Here is a 22,673-nt window from a genome sequence, read left to right as displayed (position 1 = left end):
TTTTAAGACTTAGCATGCCTATTTGGTATTTTGGGGTGAACATAGTGCATATTTAAAAAATAGAGCTACAGACTTTCAAAATGATGTACACTACATTTCCAAAAGTATGTGGATATTCCTTCTAATTAGTAGTTTCGGCTATTTCAGCCACAACTATTGCTAACAGGTATATAAAATCAAGCACAAAGTAGTCTCCATAGACAAACATTAGCTGTACAATGGGTTGTACTGAAAAGCTCTGTTACTTTCAATGTGGCACTGTCATAGCATGCCACCTTTTCTACAAATCAGTTTGTCAAATTTCTGCCCTGCTAGAGCTGCCTTAGTCAACTCTAAGTGCTGTTATTGTGAAGTGGAAATGTATCAGAGTGACATCATCTCAGCTGTGAAGCGGTAGGCCACACAAGCTCACAGAATGGGTCCACTGAGTTAAAATCCTCTGTCCTCGGTTGCAACACTCACTACAGAGTTCCAAACTACCTCTGGAAATGTCAGCACAAGAACTGTTCAACAAGAGATTCATGAAATGGGTTTCCATGCCATACACAAGCCTAAGATTACCATGCCCAATGTCAAGTGTCAGCTGGAGTGGTGTAAAGCACACTGCCATTGGACTCTGGAACAATGGAAACGTGTTCTCTGCAGTGATGAATCACCCTTCGCTATCTCGCAGTCTAATGGACGAATCTTGGTTTGGCGGAATGCATCGTGCCAAATGTACTTCCCTTAGTTCCAGTGAAGGAAAATCTTAATGCTACAGCATACAATGACATTCTAGAGAATTGTATGCTTCCAACTTTGTGGCGACAGCTTAGGGAAGGCCCTTTCCTGTTGCAGCATGACAGTGCACCGGTGCACAAAGCAAGGTCCATGAAGAAAGGTTTTCAGAGTTTGGTGGGAAAGTACTTGACTAGCCTGCACAGAGCCCTGACCTCTACCCCATCAAACACCTTCGGGATAAATTGGAATTCTGACTGTGAGCCAGGCCTTATGCCCAACATCAGTGCCCAACCTCACTACTGCTCTTGTGGCTGAATGGAAACGAATCCCCACAGCCATGTTCCAAAATGTACTGGAAAGCCTTCCCAGAAGATTGGAGGCTGTTACAGCAGCAAAGGAGGGTAGTAGTCCAACTCCATAGTAATACCCATGGTTTTGGAATGAAACCATGTGTAGCATGGTTTAGCACAGTGGATAAGGAACTGGGCTTGTAACCGAAAGGTCGCAGGTTCGATTCCCGGGTAAGGACACTGCCGTTGTACCCTTGAGCAAGGTACTTAACCTGCATTGCTTCAGTATATATCCAGCTGTATAAATGGATACAATGTAAAGTGCTATGTAAAAGTTGTGTAAGTCGCTCTGGATATGAGCGTCTGCTAAATGCCTGTAATGTAATGTAATGTAAAAATGTTCATTTGTCTACATATTTTTGTAAATGTATAAATAAACATTATATATAAATATTTAGAAATAGATATTTTAGACCACTGTACTGATGGAAAGCTTGTAATTGAAAATGATGCAACAGTGAGTTTCTTGAGTCAAAACGGTTGATTTGTAGTGAAATACGTAATTATGATCTGATTTACAGCAATGCATATTTTAGACATTTTGTATAGATTTGGAGACACTGGGTACACTGCTTCATAGATCTCTAGTAGTTATACATATCCACCCTTATATTTTATGAATTTGTGGTCAAGGAGTTTTTGATCCAGGACATGTATAGTTTAACCTGCTGTATATATGGGATCTCTCAGTGTTTCATTGCAAACTAAAAAGAGCAAATTCATTTTCGATTTTTTGCCTTGACAATTGCCTTTGTGGCACTTTATTTTTTCCAAAATTATGAATATAGACTAATCTAAGTTAGTATTGTAAATGGTCAAATGTCTTTCTTCATTTAAGCCATTTTCAAGTCTCTGTGGTCACATCTGGAGTTATAAAGCTTTAAATAGGGTACCCCCTAAATGGGCAAGGATTGGCCAGATTTGGCATGTGCGCTAAGGGGTTAAAATCTGTGACAATGCAGTACAAAAGTGTGTTGAGTAGACCTGGACTTACCCAATGTCTTGATAATGACATTGTGTTACACAAGTAAATATGTAGATTAAAATATTGTGTACAGCTACTTTATGTAAGAACATGGACATACTTCACTGCATCTGACATCTACATCCATTTTCAAAGAGGTAAGTTTCATGTTTTCCCATAATGCTTTGTCATAGCCTAGTATGCCATACCATGTGATAAGCCTCCTGGCCCATGTAAGTTTTGGGACTGTGAGTACATAAATAATGTAAGCTATGTTAAATGTATTAACCAGTTTCTAGAGGGTTGTTTATTAATAATGTGTTGACCCCGTATTTTTTAAGGGAACTCATTCACCTGGTTACACACATGTGTGAGGCTCTTCAGGCACAGAAACTCACCTGTATGCTGGTCATCCCTCCTGCTGTGTCACCTGGGTAAATATCATTCCCTATTGTGCCATGTAATCTCAAAGTATTATCTGTTATATTACATTAACTCATGTGTAGTTCAGAGCTGTGGTTAGGGAAAAGGACTTATTGATTTGTAACAAGAAGGTGGTGGAGTTGTATGTGCTATCCTAAATTCTGTGTTTGACAACATACAGTGATCTCCATAATGACAAAGACATTTGTTTCTTGAACTGGCCCTGCACTCCATGTTTTTAGAATTTAATCATTGCAATCCATTGTAATCATTCACATGTGCTTAAAGTGTGCATTCTCAGTTTTCATTTCAGGGTATTTTATAGTTTCAACATGTAGAAATTACAGCAGGTTTTATACATAGCTCCCCATTTCAGGGCACCATAATGTTTGGGACGTATTAATGTAATGTAAATGAAAGTTGCTATGTCTAGTGTTTGCTCGCATATTCTGTGCATGCAATGGCTTCTTGAAGTCTGACCATTGACATCAACAAGTGCTGAGTATTTTTGGTGATGCTCTGCCCGGCCTGTACTGTAGCCATCTTCTGCTCCTGCTTGTCCTGGGGTCTAGCTGCCTTAAGTTTTCTCTTCAGCATATGAAATGGATGTACAATTGGATTCAAATCAAAGAACTGGCTTGACCAGTACTTTTGTGCAGCTTAGCCCATTGTATTTGCATAGCGTGAATACTAGCAGCATCAGATGTCCCTGTTTTAAGTTAGCGACAGCACCGTTCCTCCCGGTTCCAGTTCCCATTTACTCCCATTCATTTTTGCGACCTCGCCGAACACAAACTAACTACGGAGGATAATAGGTCAATAAAAGAGAGTACTAACGTCATAAGGTCAGAGGTTTTTTGAATATCTGGTGTATTTTCAATGCTTTATTGCCTTATAAAAGAAAAAGAAGATCTGGAAAAAGTTATTTTAGCGATGTACCCTTCAGCGCGATACCATATTCACATGGGTACATCCGTTTAAAAAAAATCAAACTAGCTTTCTGTATTTCTATACAGTAGCTAGTCTGAAAATAGTTTCTCTGTTTATAGCTAACCTACACCTGAAAACAGCTTATCAGCTCAAAAAACCTCAGACCTTATGACATTAGTACTCTCTTTTATTGACCTATTATCCTCCGTAGTTAGTCTGTTTTTAAATGATTAATTTCGGCGAGGTCATGAATATGAATGTGAGTGAATGGGAACCAGAAAACTGAGAGGAACAGTGCTGCCATTAATGGTCAACAGGGACATTTGATGTTGCTAGTATTCACGCTACACAAATACAGTGGGGTAAGCGTCACAAAATTACTTGTTTTATATCAAAATGAAATATCCCTTCAAGGATTTTCCTATTTGTAGCTTTGAAAAAATCCTTTGTTTCTTTAGCAGTATGTTTGGGATCATTGTCTTGCTGTAGGATGAAGCACTGTCCAATGAGTTTGGAGGCATTTACTGTTAAGATGCTTCTGTTAGCTTCTTATCAGCAAGTAATCTTGTGAGCATAATACTCCCACAATCATGTTTCACAGATGAGGGGGATGCTTTGGATATTGGGCAGTTCCTTTTGGCCTACACACTTTGCTCTTGCCATCACTCTGATACAAGTGAAGCTTGGTCTCATCCACAAGGCCTTTTTCGTGAACACTGCAGGCTCTTTTATGTATTTCTTAGCAAACCACAACCTGGCCATCCTGTTTTTGCAAGTAACTAGTGGTTTGCATCTTGCCGTGTCACCTCTGTGGTTCGGATGGTTAAGTCTTCTATGAACAGTAGTCATTGACACATCCACTCTTGCCTCCTGAATTTTTCTGTCGGCCAGCCAGATAAGTGTTTGGGGTTTTGCAGTATGGTGAGAAGACTAGATTCTGAAAGCTCTTACACCTGCACTAAGAAAGCAATTGAACACTGTAATGATAAGGCTGCAACGATATGAATTTGTCCTATGCCGAGAGACATTTCATTTCATGTTAGTGGGGGTGGGGGGGGGGGGGGTTCTGACTTGTTGTGGATGGTTATACCATAATCATCAACCTGGGGTGTCAATTTCATTCCTCGTTTGGGGGAGGAAACTGCCTTGTTTTGTTTTTTTATCTCTTGTGGTTTTACTGATTGAGACAGGGTTTTCTACATCAAAGTGCAAAGAGTCTACACTGTGCAACGGTGAAGGTGTTACAGCACCTTAAATAACTAAACCGTGAAAGATTATTAATAGAAATTATAAATAACTCAGGACCTAGCATGGAGCCGTGAGGCACTTTAGTTACTTGGAGAAAAGAGGATTTATGGCCATGAACAGATACACATTGGATTCTATTGGAAAGTTAATTGAAAACCAATATACTGCTGCGGCCCTGAAACCAATGCCCCTTAATCTGTCAATTAAAATGGAATGGTCAACAAAGGCCTTACTAATATGATCGCGTTTCAGGCTGAAAAATAAAGTAAGTTAACGCTGAAAACTTGTATGTAGGCCTACTCTTTTTACACCCAGAAAATGTATCAGGCATCGATAAAGGAATTGATAAAGAATCGGATCAATAAGCAGAATCGGAAATGGAATCGGTATCAATAAAATCTTATAAATTCCCATCCCTACATATCACCATTTAGCCTAAAGTTAAAGTGAGTTAAATATATTTACGAAGATCAGGTCTGAGTTGAACAAATCCAATCAATTGGTTAATCAACAGTTTACTGAGAACAGGCTGTTAATTAAAATTTTTAATTTCCAACATATCAAAAATCTCACTGTCATCGGTTCACTTTCTATTTCTCATTTTCTGCGAACAAATACAGATGACTTGATTGTTTGAGCTCTCTATTCTGCATTGTGTAGATACGTGTTTTTATTCTTGTATTCATATTTTGTCATTGTAGGCTATTTTGTGCATTGTATTGTATGTATTGTATGTACATGCTTAAGAAATTCATGATGGCGCCTAAACCTAAAACACCAACTTAGGTCTACTATATTCTGTCATTGGCAGCAAGTTGGGGAGACCAGGGTTGGTTAGCACACTTTTCACTCTTTGCCAAATTTCTCCAGTATAATTTATGTTGGAATATTCTAACCAGTAAATAATTAAAAGTTAAGGTCTCGGCTGAGAATAAATGTATATGGAAAAAAAAAAACATGTTTTCAATGTACACAAATGCCAAGTTACCCACACATACAAAGCACTATAAGTCATTAAGACTTACAAAATCTAGTTATAGTAGACAATATTGGCTGTCTTAGCTAATTAAAGAACATGCTGTATTCCAAAGCAATGCTGCTACCCAATGTTTCCTAAATTATTTCAAGTAACTTGGCCCTGTGTTTTTCCAGACCGGCTAGATTAGGTTGACATGTGACAGTTTTCTAACTGTCTAGGACATATGCAGACTATATCAGAGTAAAACATGAACAAATGAGTGGTAAATAGAGCTAACCTAGTGCATTTATGTGAAAACACCTACAGTATCAACGTATTTACATCCCTTCAGACGTTTAGATAGCCTACCTTCTGTCTTTGGTCTTGTAATCACTGGGAGACGAACGTTACTCATCCATAGTCATGGTAGTACTATGTGGAGTTTGCATGTGAAATGATAGAGAGAGTACCCACAAGAATTTTACAGTTGCAAAAGCAATAGTTTTAAAGTACCAGATAATTATAAAATATTAGTAAAGAAATAAGCTTGCTTAAGAAATGACAGATTTGCCTGAGGTGGGATTTGTCCCGGAGCCCCAGCGGTCCCATAGACAATTGCGTTACCAACAAGCCATCGATGGAGTAGTTACAGTGGTAGACTTTTTTTGCATGAGCGAAGGAAGTTATAAACACCTACTTAGTTAAATGGCCATGAACAGCATTGTAATAAGAAAACATTATTTAATGCAGTCATTTGCTTGTGCTTTTAAAGAAAGCAGCCCAGTTAGCACAGTTCAGCTTTGGTTTTATTCCATATGGCCTGGCTGTATCCTAGCCAGCTAGAAAACTTTCACACTACGACCAAATATTAACTGAGCGGCTAGATGGTATGTCACAATATAGTCTATACGTTCGGTGATTGACCAGCTAGATTTGGTCCACAAGGATCCAGAAGAATTGTACAGTTGCAAAAGCAATGGTTTAAAAGTAACAGACAATCGTTAGTTAGGAAATAGGCGTTCATAATAAATTAAAGATTAGTCTGAGGCTTAGGTGGGATGAGATCCTTTGCCTCAACGGTCCTAAGGCAACGACGTTACCAGTGAGCCATCAGCAAAGTAGCTGCACTGGCCTTTTTCTTGATGAAAAATATATATGTCCATTTTGTGTGTGTATGTCATGTTTTGATTGGCTGGTGTAGCTCAATGTCCAATGGGGAGACATGGCTTGGAGCATTGTGATGATGTAATCAGGCCGGAAAAAGAAGAAGGAAAAAAACACAAAATCCCCCTAAGTTTGGGGCCTTTTTGTGCGGACTTGTGAAGTTGTTTGTGAATTCTGTCTGTTGAAATGGGGTCAGAAGGTATAGAATGGCTGAGAGTCTGTGGTCATTGTGTTTATTTCTGTAGGAACACCCTGAAATGCAAAACTCTCGGTGCTGTATAGGTATGGGGCATGCCGCTTGTAACTTGGCGGCATGGCTTTTTGCATCCCTTTTTGCATCCCTATTTTAATTCCCTCTAATTAAAGCCATAAATCTGCACTTTAACTGCATGTGAATTCCTTGATTACAAATCTAACATTATGGTGTACAGAGCAAAAACAAGAAAAAATATGCCTTTGCCCCAACCTTTATGGAGTTCACTATGTTTTTGAACACACTGTTACAGCCAACAACCCTGTGAGTTATATGAAACAGAAAGTTTTCAAAAAGCCCAACATATAAATGCTACACCACAAGTTAACACCAAAAGAAAATCTACAGAGCTTACGCAAAAACATGACAAAATTGCAGTTAGTACAGAAATACACAAGGAAGCTAGCTACGTCTGCACTATACGGTACGTTGTTTTTCTTACCTACAGCATGACTGTCAGTTGCATCCTATGCAGCTACGGTAACATACATACTAGTCAACATACATTGCTCTCGTACAACTCACCACAAATATATGTAATGCGCAACATCCAAACAAACAATGTAGCGAAATCAACATAATAAAAAAAGATTGACATCAAATAATTTTGGTCTTGCTTGGAGAATTTTTCACATCTCTGTCTTCTCGGGATGCGGGATGCTTTTATATACTGTTGTCCTTGTACACAGCAATTAACTGATGCAGCGGCATTTTCATAACTCCTTCCACATTTTACACTGATAGACAAATGCCACAGGAAAACAATATAGAATGCATAACAGTGAAATCAGTTTATAATGTATACTATTAATTTCTTGTCTCACCAGCTCCGGCCAGCCAGGGATGTTTGGTAGGAAGGAGTTTGAGCAGTTAGCCCCTGTGGTGGATGGATTCAGCCTGATGACCTACGACTTCTCCAGCCCTGGGAGGTCAGGCTTTCTTCTTCGACACCAGGGCTGCCCAATCCTGTCTTATCGTCCTGTATGTTTTCATTTCAACACTAAATTGGCACACCCAATTCTACTAATTAACAGCTCAACGAGAAGTAGCTGTTGAATGAGGGGTGCTTTGTTAGAGTGAAAACCTACAGAACAGTAAATCTCCAGGAACAGGATTGGGCAGCCCAGACTCGTTGACACTTTGACTCACTGAGACACTGACTGTCTGTAGCACATAATGTTTCCATAATTTCTACCATATATTGTTTGCTACAAATATGATTTTTAAAAATATTTTATACTTATTCCGTTTTAATGTATATATAAAAACACAGAAAGTGAAGTGTCCCTTTAAGAAAGACTGTCATCTGACAGTGAACATAACCATTTCAGTTCAGCAGTCTTCCAATTATTATATAAAAATGTGGATGAATGACTGACTGCATGACAGCCATTGCTCTGGGTGCAAAAACCTGGTTAAATCCAATTTCTTCCATCTTGGTTTCTAAATTATCTGCACTTGATTGGTCTTGTGTCACAAACTGTAGCAATGTCAACAAAGCATGGTCTGTGTTCAAAGAGACCTTTGTTTCTGTCATTGACACTGTTGCCCCTTTAAAAAAAGTTTTTTAAACAGAATTCTGTCCCATGGCTAAATCCCAAAATTCTTCAAAACATTAGAAAACGCAACACACTGTTGCACAAGTTTAGAAAAACTAAAAGTATTGAAGTTCATGCAATGTATTGTAAACTTAGAAACTTCAACAAGATATTCGCAAAGCCAAATCCATTTATTTCATTTCAAAAGTGTATGGATGTAAACAGAATCCCAAAAGACTTTGGGAACACCTGAAAAATCTTGGCTATTCTAAGAAAGCTGTCAATAAATCTAGCATTGTACTTGAAGTTAATAACGAGAAATGTTTTTCTCCACGGAAGGTAGCCATGCTTTTTAACAACTTCTTTACTGAAATAGCCTTAAATCTTGTGAAGCGCCTGCCATCTTGCATTGGAATTTATTCCTGTTTTTCAAATAAAATGACAGCTTTTTATGGAGCCAATGTTGTAGAAAAAATCACACTTTCTCCGGTCAGTGAAGAATTTGTTAAAAGACAGCTGGATCAATTGAATGTAAACAAAAGCACTGGGCTCGATAACATATCCGCTAGATTTCTCAAAGATGCTGCATCCATAATTGTCAAACCTGTTACTTTTATTGTGAATTTGTCAATTACCACCTCCTCTGTTCCTGAAGATTTTAAGTTAGCTAAAGTCATCTCTTTATATAAGAAGAAATCCTGTACTAGTCCAGAAAATTATCGCCCGAACAGTATTTTGAGTGTTGTATCCAAAGTTCTTTAAAAGGCTTTTCATGTCCAACTTGAAGAACACCTTGTTAAACACAATTCAATCTACCAATTCCAATCTGGGTTTAGACAAAAGTTCTCTACTGAAACAGCATTGATCAATCTTCTAGACTCTATGAAAACCGATATGTCAAAAGGCAACTGTACTGGGCTGCTCTTATTAGATCTGTGTAAATTCGACACCGTTGATCACCAAATAATTTGTAATAAGCTTGAGTTAATGGGTATCAAATCAGCAGACTGGTTCAGGTCTTATTTGAATGATCGAACAAATGGTCAACATGTATTACCTAGTAAATATACGCTCATTTGTGACAGCTGGGTACCTTCCAAAATAGCTGTTCATAATACCACACATGTTGTTTACGATATTGTCGCCCTTTTTAAAAAATTTTTTTTTTTACAATCTGTCTTGATTGACAATTAATTGAATCAATAGGTGACAGTATAAGCTTTCTAACTATGTATAATATGTCAAATTTTACTTTTGGAATAGCGTTTTATTTCCCAGTGTAACTGAAAGTTGTAAATCATCATTGCTGCTTTACAAATTCACTCTGTGGTAGCTGTAGGAGACACTACACCCGGAGAAACGTTATCAATGATTTTCGCAATTTCTTGGAAAATATTATTATTATTGAGGACTTCTGAGCACAGCTAAGCCATGTTTGCTGTTTGCTAGCTATGACCTGCTGCCAGTGTACAGTGGTTTAGAGTTTCATTTGGTGCTGCGGTCGCGAGAGATCTCAGCAAAGGTCCAAATTTCCGCAGGAACTACAAGAAACTGATCACATACATCGATGTATCAGCACACACCAGATTGGTCTGCATAGTAGACTATTTGCTTTTTCCATTTAGTTTTGTGCATAAATGCATAAATAGGCTATGAATAAATTAATCAAACTTCATTTATTTCATGTAAAATAACCTAATCTTGGTCGAAATGGAATTGTTTGTTGTCAGTGAGATAAATGCATCCCTTTGCAATGCTGTAATACAATGAACATAACTTAATTCACAGGTCAGTGCATTGTCTTACAACAGAAGGCTACATGGATGTTTTCATGTAGGCTACAGTAATTTATGGTAATGGTAATAAAAATCTAGTATAAATTATCTGACATGATTCAATGATGAACAACAGAAACGGGAGACTGACATGCCAGAGCTGTTTGAAGTAAAATTTCACAGTAAATATTTTGCTAATTTTTAACTGACAGTAGATCTAGCAATACTGCAAACTGATTTCTCAGACCCACATATTTCTGTATTTATTTAATTAAAGTGACAAGTACAACAGATCGTGTTTCGCTGTTGTGATGTGTCCTTTAGAAAAACAATGAAAAATAGCAATGAATTAACCAGAGACAAACTTGATATTTTGTCTTTTTTTTTTAATGTGGAGAATATCCGTATCAATTCTTCTATGAGGGAATAGTTATTTGTTCACTGAGCAAGGCAGGCTTATGAATGAATACCACCGCATAGCTCCTGACTAACGTTAATGCAGTGCAACTAAGTTCGTGATACAGAGAAAAATTATTTGAAACAGCCTCAGAGGCTCAGGATGGTCAGAAGTTCTCAGAACTGATTTAGTGACTCCACTGACATAGATACCTCAGTGAGGTGTGTTTCTTGTGGTTGTTCAGTTGAACGGATAGCATTTTATCCTCAAAATCAATATGAATTGTTTGAAACTGGTAGCCTAAATATAACAACTTTGCTTGCGTATTTCCTAGCTGATCGGCTAAGAACATGTATTCATAAGAAAATTGCTTCATTGTTAGCTTTTAAAGTTAACTGGTTGTACAACACTGCTTCATGCAGTTCACAGCAGTCATATCACATCATAAACATGCATTAAAGGGCTTGACATTATTGGTAACCACAAACTACCAATCCATTGCAAATGGGCAGTTTTTGGCTACATCTTTTTGCTAACTGGTTGCTGGTCGAGTCAGACTAACATTACCAGTTCCAGTTTCTTTTTTATTAGGCCTCAATGGAGAGAACTGGCAGGTCAGTTAGAGGGCAGCGCTGCCAAGATATGAACGCATTTTCGTACTTGTTCATGTTGGGCATGTGAAGCTTTACAACTGTGCATCTGTTGTTCCCGAAGCTAAATGTGGGCATAGCATCTAAAAATGCAACCAAAAGTGCGAAAGGATTATTTCAGCAATTAATCACCTTGTCTGTTTTTAGTATTAACATGGTACCTAGGTGATTAAACAAAGAAAGAAAAACAACTTAACACTTCTCTCACAAAAGAGTTTATTGGGCTATTGTCACTAGCCCTGTTTAAGTCTGTGGCCTTCTTGACAGGGTTCTGCATCTTCAACCATTAAAGGACTGTGGGTGATACCTACAATTCGGTGCGTCAGAGATTTTTTTGTATCCTAAACATGTTTGTGATATGGCCTTGCTGCGCAATTGCTGTGGTCATAGCCTATGAGCTAGATTTCTGTAACAAAGTGTGATATGCAGATACAGACGATATGCAGATACACACATCATTCAGTCACTGCAATATTTCTAAAATAATCGAATCATAGGGGTCCCCTAACCTGTCTCTACACCCCCTGTCCTAATACTCAAGCTCTGCCACTGGGCAGTGGTCAAAGAAAATGTGTTTTCACATGTGCAATGATTTTAAAATGGTAATAAATCTCTAATCGCCAACATAACAAAAACGCTATAATTTAGAAATACAACTGCTGGAATTGATCCAGCTATGTACTTTATTTCAAGAAAATAGTTTTGCAACATCGCCTATTGTTTCATAATATGTATTAACTTAGGTTGTTGTGGGAAGTAACAGAAGTAATGAAAACACGTCCTTTTAAATGTTAAACATACACTCACCAGCCACTTCATTAGGTGGGAGGGGGGGGGGGGGGGGCACCAGTTACACATACCAACAAACTTTGAGCGACTGCGCTGCAGAACGTTTAATAAACAGCCTAAGTTCTATGCGTCAGCCATTACGTTTCTTCAAATCGATTCATATCATTGTGGATGGCCACTAGATAAAAATGCCCATTCAGTATGATTTCACTAACTAGTCGTTTCATTTACTACGCATTATTGAAAAGTGATCGCTATATTCTGTAGTCGCCCCCACCGAGTCAACGCACAGCAGGCAGCGGGCTGAGAGCTGACCATTCCCAGCTATCACTCAGGGAAACTCTCGCATCGAGGAGGAGGTGCGGGAGCTAGCGAGAGACAAGCCTGGTGTGGCAGCTGGATTTCTTTGAAACCCCCGCAACCTATACATCAAAATCAAGCTTAGAACCTGTAGTTTTTAGCTGTATGTGTTAATTTCCTCCATTTAAAAAAACCCAGTCGAAATATTGAAAAAAAACCGACATTTTACCTTGTATTTCAGTCAATATTCATCCGTTTAAGATGTAACATGCTGTATGTATCAGTCATAGGTCTTGGCTATAATGAACACGAAATCCATTCATGGTAACAGTTGCCACCAAGGGAAAATATGAGGACATCAGATGGTTTGCAGTCTATCCAAACTTAGTTCAGTAGGGGAAAATAAATAAATAAATAAAAATAAAACAGGCAAAAAAAAGTTAATGTAGGCTATTACTGTTATGTAATTACTGTTGTAAAGTAGTAATTCACGTTTCCCTAGCGAACTGCAGTAATGTTAACACATCAAGAAACGCAAATGCAGCATCATTGAAATTTAAGATTATTCTCTTCAACTGAAGGATATGTTTCTATATATCTTTACTGTAAATAGTTCCTATTTCCAATGCAAAACAGAATCTTTCGATTTATAGAACATTTTTTTCTGTTTCTGATTGTTCAATGTACCCCAGTTAAAGGGGGTGGGGGGGGGGGTGCTGGGGTTCAGATAGTTCATAAAACTTAGTTTAGTTAAAAATAAAAAAGAGAGAGATGAAAAGTACAGTATGAGGATGTGGAAATATATTTCATAATTAATTATATGCCATTGCATTGCCAATGAATAATAAATTAGAAAATACAACATTTGCCAGATTTAACGCGACTTCCGGTATAAACTACTCCCACTTCCAGTCTTCTATCCGAATACAGATACAGATAATTTTGTTAGTTGAACAGATACAGATAATGATGTCTCTGCACACCCCTAGTGTGCATTCAGAGATGCTCTTCTGCATACCTCGGTTGTAACGAGTGATTATTTGAGTTACTGTTGCCTTTCTATCAGCTCGAACCAGTCTGGCCATTCTCCTCTGACCTCTGCCATCAACAAGGCATTTTTGCTCAGAGAACTGCCGCTCACTGGATATTTTCTCTTTTTCGGACCATTCTCTGTAAACCCTAGACATGGTTGTGCGTGAAAATCCCAGTAGATCAGCAGTTTCTGAAATACTCAAACCAGCCCATCTGGCACCAACAACCATGCTACGTTCAAAGTCACTTAAATCACCTTTCTTCCCATTCTGATGCTTGGTTTGAACTTCAGCAGATCGTCTTGACCATGCCTACATGCCTAAATGCATTGAGTTGCTGCCACGTGATTGGCTGATTAGATATTTGTGTTATTGGGTGCAGTTTACAGTTGAACAAGTGTACCTAATGAAGTGGCCGGTGAGTGTATATTTGTGTAAAAACCCGTAGAAACTATTTTTTAGTGTTTTATTTGCTCAAATATTTGCAAGAAAGCAAGTAAAATGATCTTTAATAAATTTCATTTGGTGATATCCGTTCACCCTTTTGTTTCACAAATGAGTAATTAGAGGCATAAATTGGACAGTCTGTCATCAAAGCAGTTGATGAAGGATGTTACATAAGGCCATCTGTTGCTTGAAGAGATATAGATAATCAGGTATGCAGTGTAGTGCTCAGTATTTAGGCTTCACCAAAATCTTGTCTCCAGTGTGGGATAAAGTATTTTCGTTTTACAGATGGGTTGTTTTTTTTTTTGTTTTTTTTTAAATCACGGTGAAAGGGAGATGCGTTTTTTCGATTCCCAGTTCCCAACCTGCTGTCAGTGTGTGATGATGCCTATCCCTAGGGGGGTCAAACCTGTTTTCGCGGGCCGTCTGGGTACTGTAGAGGTATAAGCACTCACCTGCCACTCGCCTGCCTCCGGCTTGGTCAGACGTTCCTACGAACACAATTGGCAGTGTTCGCGGGTGGGAAGCCGGTGAGGGTATGAGTCCTAATCGTTGCATTAGCGATTCGTACTGGTTGGGCGCCTGTTCAGCAGGGAGGGGATCTGGGGGAGATAGCGTGAACCTCCACGTGCGTTACTCTCTCCCAGTGAAACTCCTCATTGTCAGGTGAAAAGAAGCGGCTGCCGACTCCACATGTATCGACGAATGGGAGAGGAAACAGAAGCGGGGTAAGCGGGCCAGGCTACGTGCCAGGCTAAAGGCTAGCCCGTACAGACCAGCGCTTCCAAGTCTGTTCCTCGCCAACTCCAGATCTGTCACCAACAAGATGGATGAGATTAGAATGAGAACTGCGCCTTACTGTGTGACTATCATCACGGAGATCTGGCTGCACAACAACGTTCCAGACGCTGCTATCGAGCTAGCCGGCTGCTCTGTTCTCAGAGCGGACCGGACGAGAGACTCCGGGAAGAGCAGAGGAGGAGGGCTGTGTGTCTACGTAAACAACAGCTGGTGCACAGCTGCGAGCATGATGGATAAATACTGCTGCCCGGATTTGGAGCTGCTAACGGTAAGGTGCAGACCGTTCTTTCTCCCGAGGGAATTCACGATAGTAACAATCATGGGAGTATACATTCCCCCACAAGCTAAGGCTAAGTTAGCATTGGAAAAGCTATATGATGCCATTAACAAACAGCTTATGGCACACCCGGACGGGGTAATCATTGTAGCAGGGGACTTCAATCACGCGGATCTTAAACTGGTCATGCCCAAATTTTATAAAAATGTGAATTTCCCAACAAGAGAGAACAACGTCCTTGACTAAGTCTACATGAACATTCCAGGAGCATTTAAAGCAACCCCATCTTCACACCTAGGACAATCAGATCATATTTCCCTAACTCTGACCCCAGCTTACAGACCACGGATATGCAGAACAAAACCAGCTATCAGGACAGTACAAGTGTGGTCTGAGGAAGCCACCTCAATGCTGCTAGACTGCTTTGATAACACAGACTGGGATTTGTCTGCAGAAGGAACAGACCTTGGGGAATATGCTGGATCTGTCCTAGGATGCATAAACTTTTGCATAAACTCAAGAGAGGCATCAGGGATATAAAGCGCAAATACAAACAGCGTATTGAGGATCAATTTGATAACAACAACCCCTGCAGCATGTGGAACGGTATCAAGGCACTGACTGACTACAAAACCACCAATCTGCTGCCCAGTGATGATGACAAACTGCCTGATGTCCTGAACTAGTTCTTTGCCCGCTTTGACACTCAGAGAGGGGAGCCTGCTCCACCTGCCCATCAGCCCACCTGCTGGAGAGGTGAGACTGGTTCTACAGCACCACCAGGTGAGGACCACCGTGAAGAAAGTTAATGCATGCAAGGCGGCAGATGGAGTGCCCGGCCGGGTACTGAAAGTATGTGCCGATCAGCTTACAGAGGTGTTCACTAAAATATTCAACCTCTCATTACAATAAGCTGGTGTTCCACCATGCCTTAAATACTCCACCATCATTCCAGTGTCCAAAAAATCATCTGTGAAGTGTCTGAATGACTATCACCCAGTGGGCTAATACCGATAGCCATGAAGTGCTTTGAAAAACTTGTGCTCTCACACGTCAAAACCATCATCCCACCCGATCTGGATAAGCACCAGTTTACCTACCGAGCAAACTGCTCCACAGAGGATGCCATCATAACAGCTCTCCGCACCGCCTTGACACACTTAGAGGAACCAAACAGTTATGTGAGGATGGTATTCGTGGACTTTAGTTCCGCATTTAAAACTGTCATCCCCCACAAACTGGTCACTAAACTGGACAACCTGGGCCTCGGTTCCTCGCTGTGTTCATGGGTCATGGACATCCTTACAGACCAACCACAGCAAGTCAGCATTGAAAACCACACCTCCTCCACCCTCATCCTAAGCACAGGAACCCAACAGGGCTGTGTGCTGCGCCCTATACTCTTCACACTCTTCACCCACGACTGCACCCCTATCCACCTCTCCAACTCCATAATCAAATTTGCAGATGACACCACAATAGTTGGGCTGATTTCAGACAATGAGGAGATGGCCTACAGGCTTGAGGTGGATCATCTAGCAGAGTGGTGTAGGGAGAACAACCTGGTCCTTAACACCTCTAAGACAAAGGATTGCACGGTTTTGTGAGAGCCTTGCGAAAGTGCCTGCAGTGTGTTTTGAGACGTCTCCATACAAAACATTGGGAGCATTATGGAGGGGGAGGGGCGGGGGAGTTTTTCCACAATCACACAAAGCATAGCGTCATTGCTATGACAACGAGTTGTCAATGTCAGTCAGGGACCTGCGGACGTTATTGAATTGGCTACAGGCAAACAGTGCCATTTCTCCCACTAGTTCAAGCCACCATACTGTACTATTGAATGTGTGTATATGGATGTTGATTTATGTCGGTGCATTTTACTGGCATTGTTCCGGACCATTGACCTCATATAAAATTCATAAGTGGACCTTTAATAAAAAAGTTTTACCCCATAGATATAGATGATGTAAATGTAGCATGAGGCCTGTACATGGTCCTAGTAATGCAAAGCACCACTCTTGCATAGAACGCCTAGTGCTGTGCATGCAGTCATCTTCACAACATTGCAGATTTTATGTCTGATTGATTGATATTCCTTGGTTTGATAGGAATATCAGTGTGACTGAAGTTAATATTTATGGATGAAGTAGTGAAAGGCTATCTCTATTCACTAAGTACGAAGGATTAAAAGAGTAGTGAATTGTCTGGATATTTTCCAACCCATATCTGCCACAAGTCAAACCTTTAAACCCTTCTATTTTCCACTGTTAGAGCTATTCTTTCTTTAATTCTCACACAGTCACAACCATTTTGTTTTCTAGTTTTTACCACAGTCAACCACTGTTAATCACCTAACTACTACTCAATCACTTGACATGTACCACGATAATAAAACTACTACTAAATACTAATTGAACTCCCAAGACATGAAACTCACATTTAAATTGCACAATTCCAACTTTTAATGAGTACAACTTTTTGTGTTTGTTGTTGTTGAAACAAAAACAAATGTAGTCAAAATCTTTAAACAGTCCACATATTTAAAAAAAATTGGAAACAACTTTAACAATAATGCTTCCTTTCAAATAATTAAACTTTTTAAATAACTTAACTTATTGGCACTTCAGAGAAAATAAAACAAAACAAACAAAAACTGCCATACCAGGGAGCTGGTAATCTTCACACTATTTACGTTGCCATTTCTTTTTGTTGGCCGTAATGCGGTTATATACATAGAATTTCAGGTTCTGCTAGTCCCGGTTCTTAAGAGCTTCTGGTTCAGCCCTTAAACACTTCTACCAATCACTCTTTGCTGGTACAATACAAGATGTGATGAATCGATTCATGTACCTTTCCACCGCCTGCACTTCTGTCTGCTGCCATGGTGTTCTCTTCTTCTGGGTAGCTTTACCTTAAAGTGGGCAGAAAAACAAATTTGTAATTGAAAGGATTAGGAAGAGTGTGTGCTGGAATTCTAAATTCTAAATCCTATATCAGTATATGCCAGCATCTACAGTACAAGTAAAATTATTTGTACTCTACCTATGGATAGAATTACATTGTCAGTCGAACACTGATTTGTGCATTCTGCCACTTGGACTGAAATGAACACTGGGGAAAAGGAAAAGATGATGAGGACCAATTTTTCCTATAAGTACTAAGAAATATACCTTTTATACATTCATGAAAATAATATTAATTAATCATTTTTCATGAGTGAAATAAATCCATCTAGTTATCCTACAATTTAGTATATCCAAAGAATTATATAAGACATTACAACCATTAAACAAGTACTACTATGGTGCTACTACAACATGTGGCCATTTCTAGTTTCATTCGTACACTGACTACAGTACATCTCCAAAAAAGAACAGGCATAATCATTACTGACATACAAAAGAGATATGTGTCAAGAGTTCACCTTTGGAGGAAGGCCTCATAGCACTGACTTCTGAAGGTATCTCATCATCTGATGATCGTGGTTTGCGTCTCTTGGGTGGTGGTGGCATTTCATTCCTCTCGGTAGGAGGAAGTGTCTCCTCTGCTGATGGTTCTACAATCAAAATTCAACATTATCAGAAAGATTTGTACTTTACTTGGACTATAGAATGCTGACAATACACAATTGATGTCATTTTTTCCAGGAATGTTTTTTGTATTATAATTAGTGCATAAAACCATTAAAGTTGTTGATGATGATGATGTTGATGATGATGATTAATAATAGGTGTACAACAAAGTGCCGTCACAAAGAACCAAGTGCCAACCAACTCATGATGTTTACTTGAGCAGGCCACACAGTTAAAAGTGTTTAACTTGACAAGAAACAGACCCATTTTGAAAGACTGTCATGGAGTTATGTTAGATTTAAGTACACCATGGATTATGTTTGATTTTGATTTTTTACATCATTGTAGCTTTCAATTCCCAATCAGTAAGTCCATATGCCCCCCAATGGTATGCAAATTCTACGAAAGCACACTGTAATGACAACAATTCATACCCCTACCTGCCCATTACAGTCTGTGAAAAAACACAGGCATTAGGTAGCTAACTAACTAACCAAAGGGTGCTGAAAGCCTTTAATGCATTGGGACGTCAACAAAAGCTAGAAAGTACGGTCTTATAATAAGACACTGGATGTCAAAGATTTTTTTTATTACAATAGAGGCAAACTATAGTATTTCAATTTCTTTTTGACAGTAACTTACTGACAATACATACCATCTACAGTAGATGGACTGTTTCTCTCCTGTATGCTCCTGTCTTCCTCATCACTGTCCAGAACCTTTTCTGTGGAAGTCATACAAATTACAGCTTACCAATATGATCAAAAAAAAAGGAACAGATGGTAAACACAGAAAAAACAAACAAAAAAATCTAATAAAACACACCATCTGGATCTATCCCAATTTCATCCAAGTTCTTGCCATGAAACTCGGCTAATATTCCTTGCTCGAGTGCCATTAGAACTTTGCTGATCTTAGCAAGTTGCAGGGTCTTCTCAGGGAGTCGATAGAACTGATGATGGATTCTTGTGTCATGGCCCAGAAAGTTGGCCGGCTGGTCCATCTCTGTGTCTGTCATGTTCAGTACCGTTGAAAGTGTTGCGGCATGCTTTCTCAGTCTGGTAGATGTGAGTGACTTGGGACACTTTGCACCACACACCTTTGCAAAGCCACGGATACAGTCTGAACCTCGGAAATGTGTCAAAGCTTCTGGTCTTGCAAACAAATAAGCATTGTCTTTTAGAACCCCACAAGCCTCTCTCTGCTTAACAAGCAGTTCTAACGCACTCAGCATTTTTGGAGTCAGAAGAATTGGAACTGGGCGACCACGTTTTCCCCTGATGACAATCCTTGAGAAGTGTCTGCAGAGTTTTTTTTCCACTTCAGAGAGCGCCCAGTCCACATCCTCATGTGGATCAGAAGTGTCCCTTGATGAAAATGCAGATAACGGCATGCTCGCCACCTCTCCTTCCCTGCGCCAGTTAAAGAGAATGATCTGGGTCGGACACACCTTTGCCAGCTCCATCCAGGATTTTGTACAGGGACTTTCAACGAGTGAATTGGAGCACTCTTCTTGCGCTTGACTGAGATACACATGCATTTTTTGGATGTCTTCGGTAAAGGGCATGAGAGTGGGCATATTCCACTTTGCTTCGCTGTTGTTCTTCAATGCTGTAGCCGAGATCAGCTCATTCCACTTTTCCCCATGGACGTCCTGAAACTCAGTGGCATTCCTCACTAGCTCTTTGTTGTTTGAGATTAAACCCTGAGCTTTTAAGAGTTTGCTTACTTTAACCAGAGCATTCCCAAGTTTATTTGCTAGTGATGGAATCAAGAACTTGTTTGTTTCACTGTCATACCCACATGTATGCTTGACAGCTTTGACTGTCTCCATGTACTTCTTTGGATTTATAAGGTCTTCCATTTTTTTAAGGTGGTGACTCTCCTGGCATTGTAAATCAGCCTTCCCATTTCTTGCATCTTCTCTCGCACACACTGTTGATTCTTGGCTGTTGTCCCACCTTTGTTTAACAAGTGCTGCCCAACATCAATAATTACTTGGTCATTTTTTATTATATCTGTGATTGGGTCAGGATTCATGGCACTGATTACTCCCCACAGATGTTTACTCATGTGTGAAGGCACAGGCCCTGTGTATGTACACATGGACTGAACACGGTTTTTCCCTGGTTTGGGGGCGACTGATCCAGGTTTAAGTCTACAACTACACATGTGCCGTCACAGGACCTTTCTTGTAAAAAGTCCTTGGCAGTATGCACAGTGCATGAAGTACTTTCCCTGTGCTTCATTAGGGGGTCGTTTAAATGGCACTAGTTCCCCCTTTCCTGACTCCATAACAGCAGCATTGTGAGCATAGTTTCCTCTGCTGCGAATATAATCTAGCTGGTTTTTTCTCTCCTTGGAACCCTTTGGAAAGCTTAGAGCTTTAGCCACATCAGATTTATTTTCATGTGCACTTTCTAGATGCCTTGCCATCTTAGCATAAGGCTTACCGCAATACAAGCAATAATGTCTCTTGTCGTGCACTCTACTCCTACCTCTTTTTTGGCATGTACTAACAGCTATGCTGTCATTTATGTTCTGACTTGAACAGGGTTCTTCTGCTCCAGTGGCTTCAGATGTAAAGCTGTGCCTGTCAAAGGTCATGTTGTCTGGCATTGTGGTGTCACAGACTCATTGAGCCAGAGACATTCAGTATGTCATCAAGAGACTGATATATTATCCTTGGGTTTGGTTTATGGCTAGCATCACTGTCTTCACTTTCGCTGCAGGTATCTGGAACGTAATCATCTGCACTCTCTGGTGTAGAATCATATAGTTCATCAGAATCTTCAAGACCTGTGTCTTTCATCTAAAAAAGAAAAAAAAGTAATTGGGAATATGTAGAGCTGCAAAAATTAGTTAATTATTTGATTAGTAAATCAACAAAAATACAACAGAAATAACAACAGCAACTATTCTGATTATTAATTAATTGTTCAAGTAAATTATCAAGCAAAAACTCCATTTTAAAACATTTTATGGTTCCAGGTTTTGTAAGTGCGAGAATTTGCTTCTTTTCGTTGTTTACATTATAATAAATTGAATAGCTTTGGGTTTCGGACAGTTGATCTGACAAAAAAAGACATTTGATGACATCATCTCGGGCGAAAAGAAAAAGTGATGCACATTTTTCACTGTTCTCTGGTATTTTACAGACCAAATGATTCATCAATTAGGGATATAATCAACTGAATAATTGATAATGAAAATAATTGTTGATTGCAGCCCTAAACACAATCCCAATAAGTTCAGTACGGTAATACAGATATAATATTAAATATTTCTTCATTGGTTGATCTACATTATGAACGTTTTTATTTTCTTTTTGCCACCTAATTGAGAACTTACTATGATGCCTTTAGTCCGTCTCAGTCTTGGTACAAAAATCTCATTTTCATTTGGGAACTCTGTCACAATCTGTAAATAAAAGCAACAGTATAAACAAAATTTTACGTCATTATAGTATTTGCAATTAAACAAAAATAGTGAGCTTGAAGCTGAATCTGATCCCTGTTGTTTTAAGGAACATGCAAGGTTTAATAAATTTAACGCGCTGACTGATTATTTGCGGGTAACTAATACTAAGACTAATGTACAGACAGTTTTTTTCACACTCTGACTTAAAGGATAAGGCTGGTGATTTTCTATACTTTGTTATTGTCAACAAATCTCATGTTTGGAGCCAAACCAACAATGAACTGATCTACAAAATGTATTTCAAAGCCTGATATATCTTATTCCTCTGTGCCGTAGACTTCTGTTGTCCAAAAACATGTCAATGAGTCACACCGCTGCACTGTATGTATGCATTTCCTGTAAGGCAGATGCCATTGTGCATGGGCAGAAATGCTGTTCTGTTTACAGTGCTTCGCTAGCTTTTTGTGCTACATATTACGACCTCTTGAGTTTGTACTGAAGGTCTTTGAGAAATTTACAATGTAATACAAAGTGGCACAGGGGATTAATAAGATATATCACAATTTGGATATGTGCACAATACTTTAATACATTAATAGATCAGTTTGTTGTTGATTTGGCTCTACATGTGAGATTTGATTATAAGAACAATATAGGAAATTGCCA

At 39.3% G+C, this 22,673-nt stretch overlaps 1 protein-coding gene across 13 annotated transcripts in view; it reads left to right on the top strand.

Moving 5' to 3' along the window:
• chid1 (chitinase domain containing 1) overlaps positions 1-22,673 on the top strand; it is a 352,093-nt gene that overhangs the window by 147,866 nt on the left and 181,554 nt on the right. For 11 of the 13 annotated variants that reach the window (XR_010330348.1, XR_010330349.1, XM_064337950.1 and 8 more), the window contains 2 exons: positions 2,376-2,468; positions 7,838-7,939. The exons of 1 other annotated variant lie outside the window; for it this stretch is intronic. Coding sequence is in view for 10 of the 12 variants with exons in the window: in XM_064337950.1 (XP_064194020.1) it covers positions 2,376-2,468; positions 7,838-7,939 (195 nt within the window). In the remaining 2 variants the exon portion in view is untranslated. The remainder of the gene's footprint in view (positions 1-2,375; positions 2,469-7,837; positions 7,940-22,673) is intronic. One more of the 13 variants, XM_064337948.1, reaches the window with a different exon arrangement.

This window comes from Anguilla rostrata, chromosome 5 (genome assembly GCF_018555375.3).
Source record: "Anguilla rostrata isolate EN2019 chromosome 5, ASM1855537v3, whole genome shotgun sequence".
Lineage (NCBI taxonomy): Eukaryota > Metazoa > Chordata > Actinopteri > Anguilliformes > Anguillidae > Anguilla > Anguilla rostrata.
This window is presented reverse-complemented; position numbering and strand designations above follow the sequence as displayed.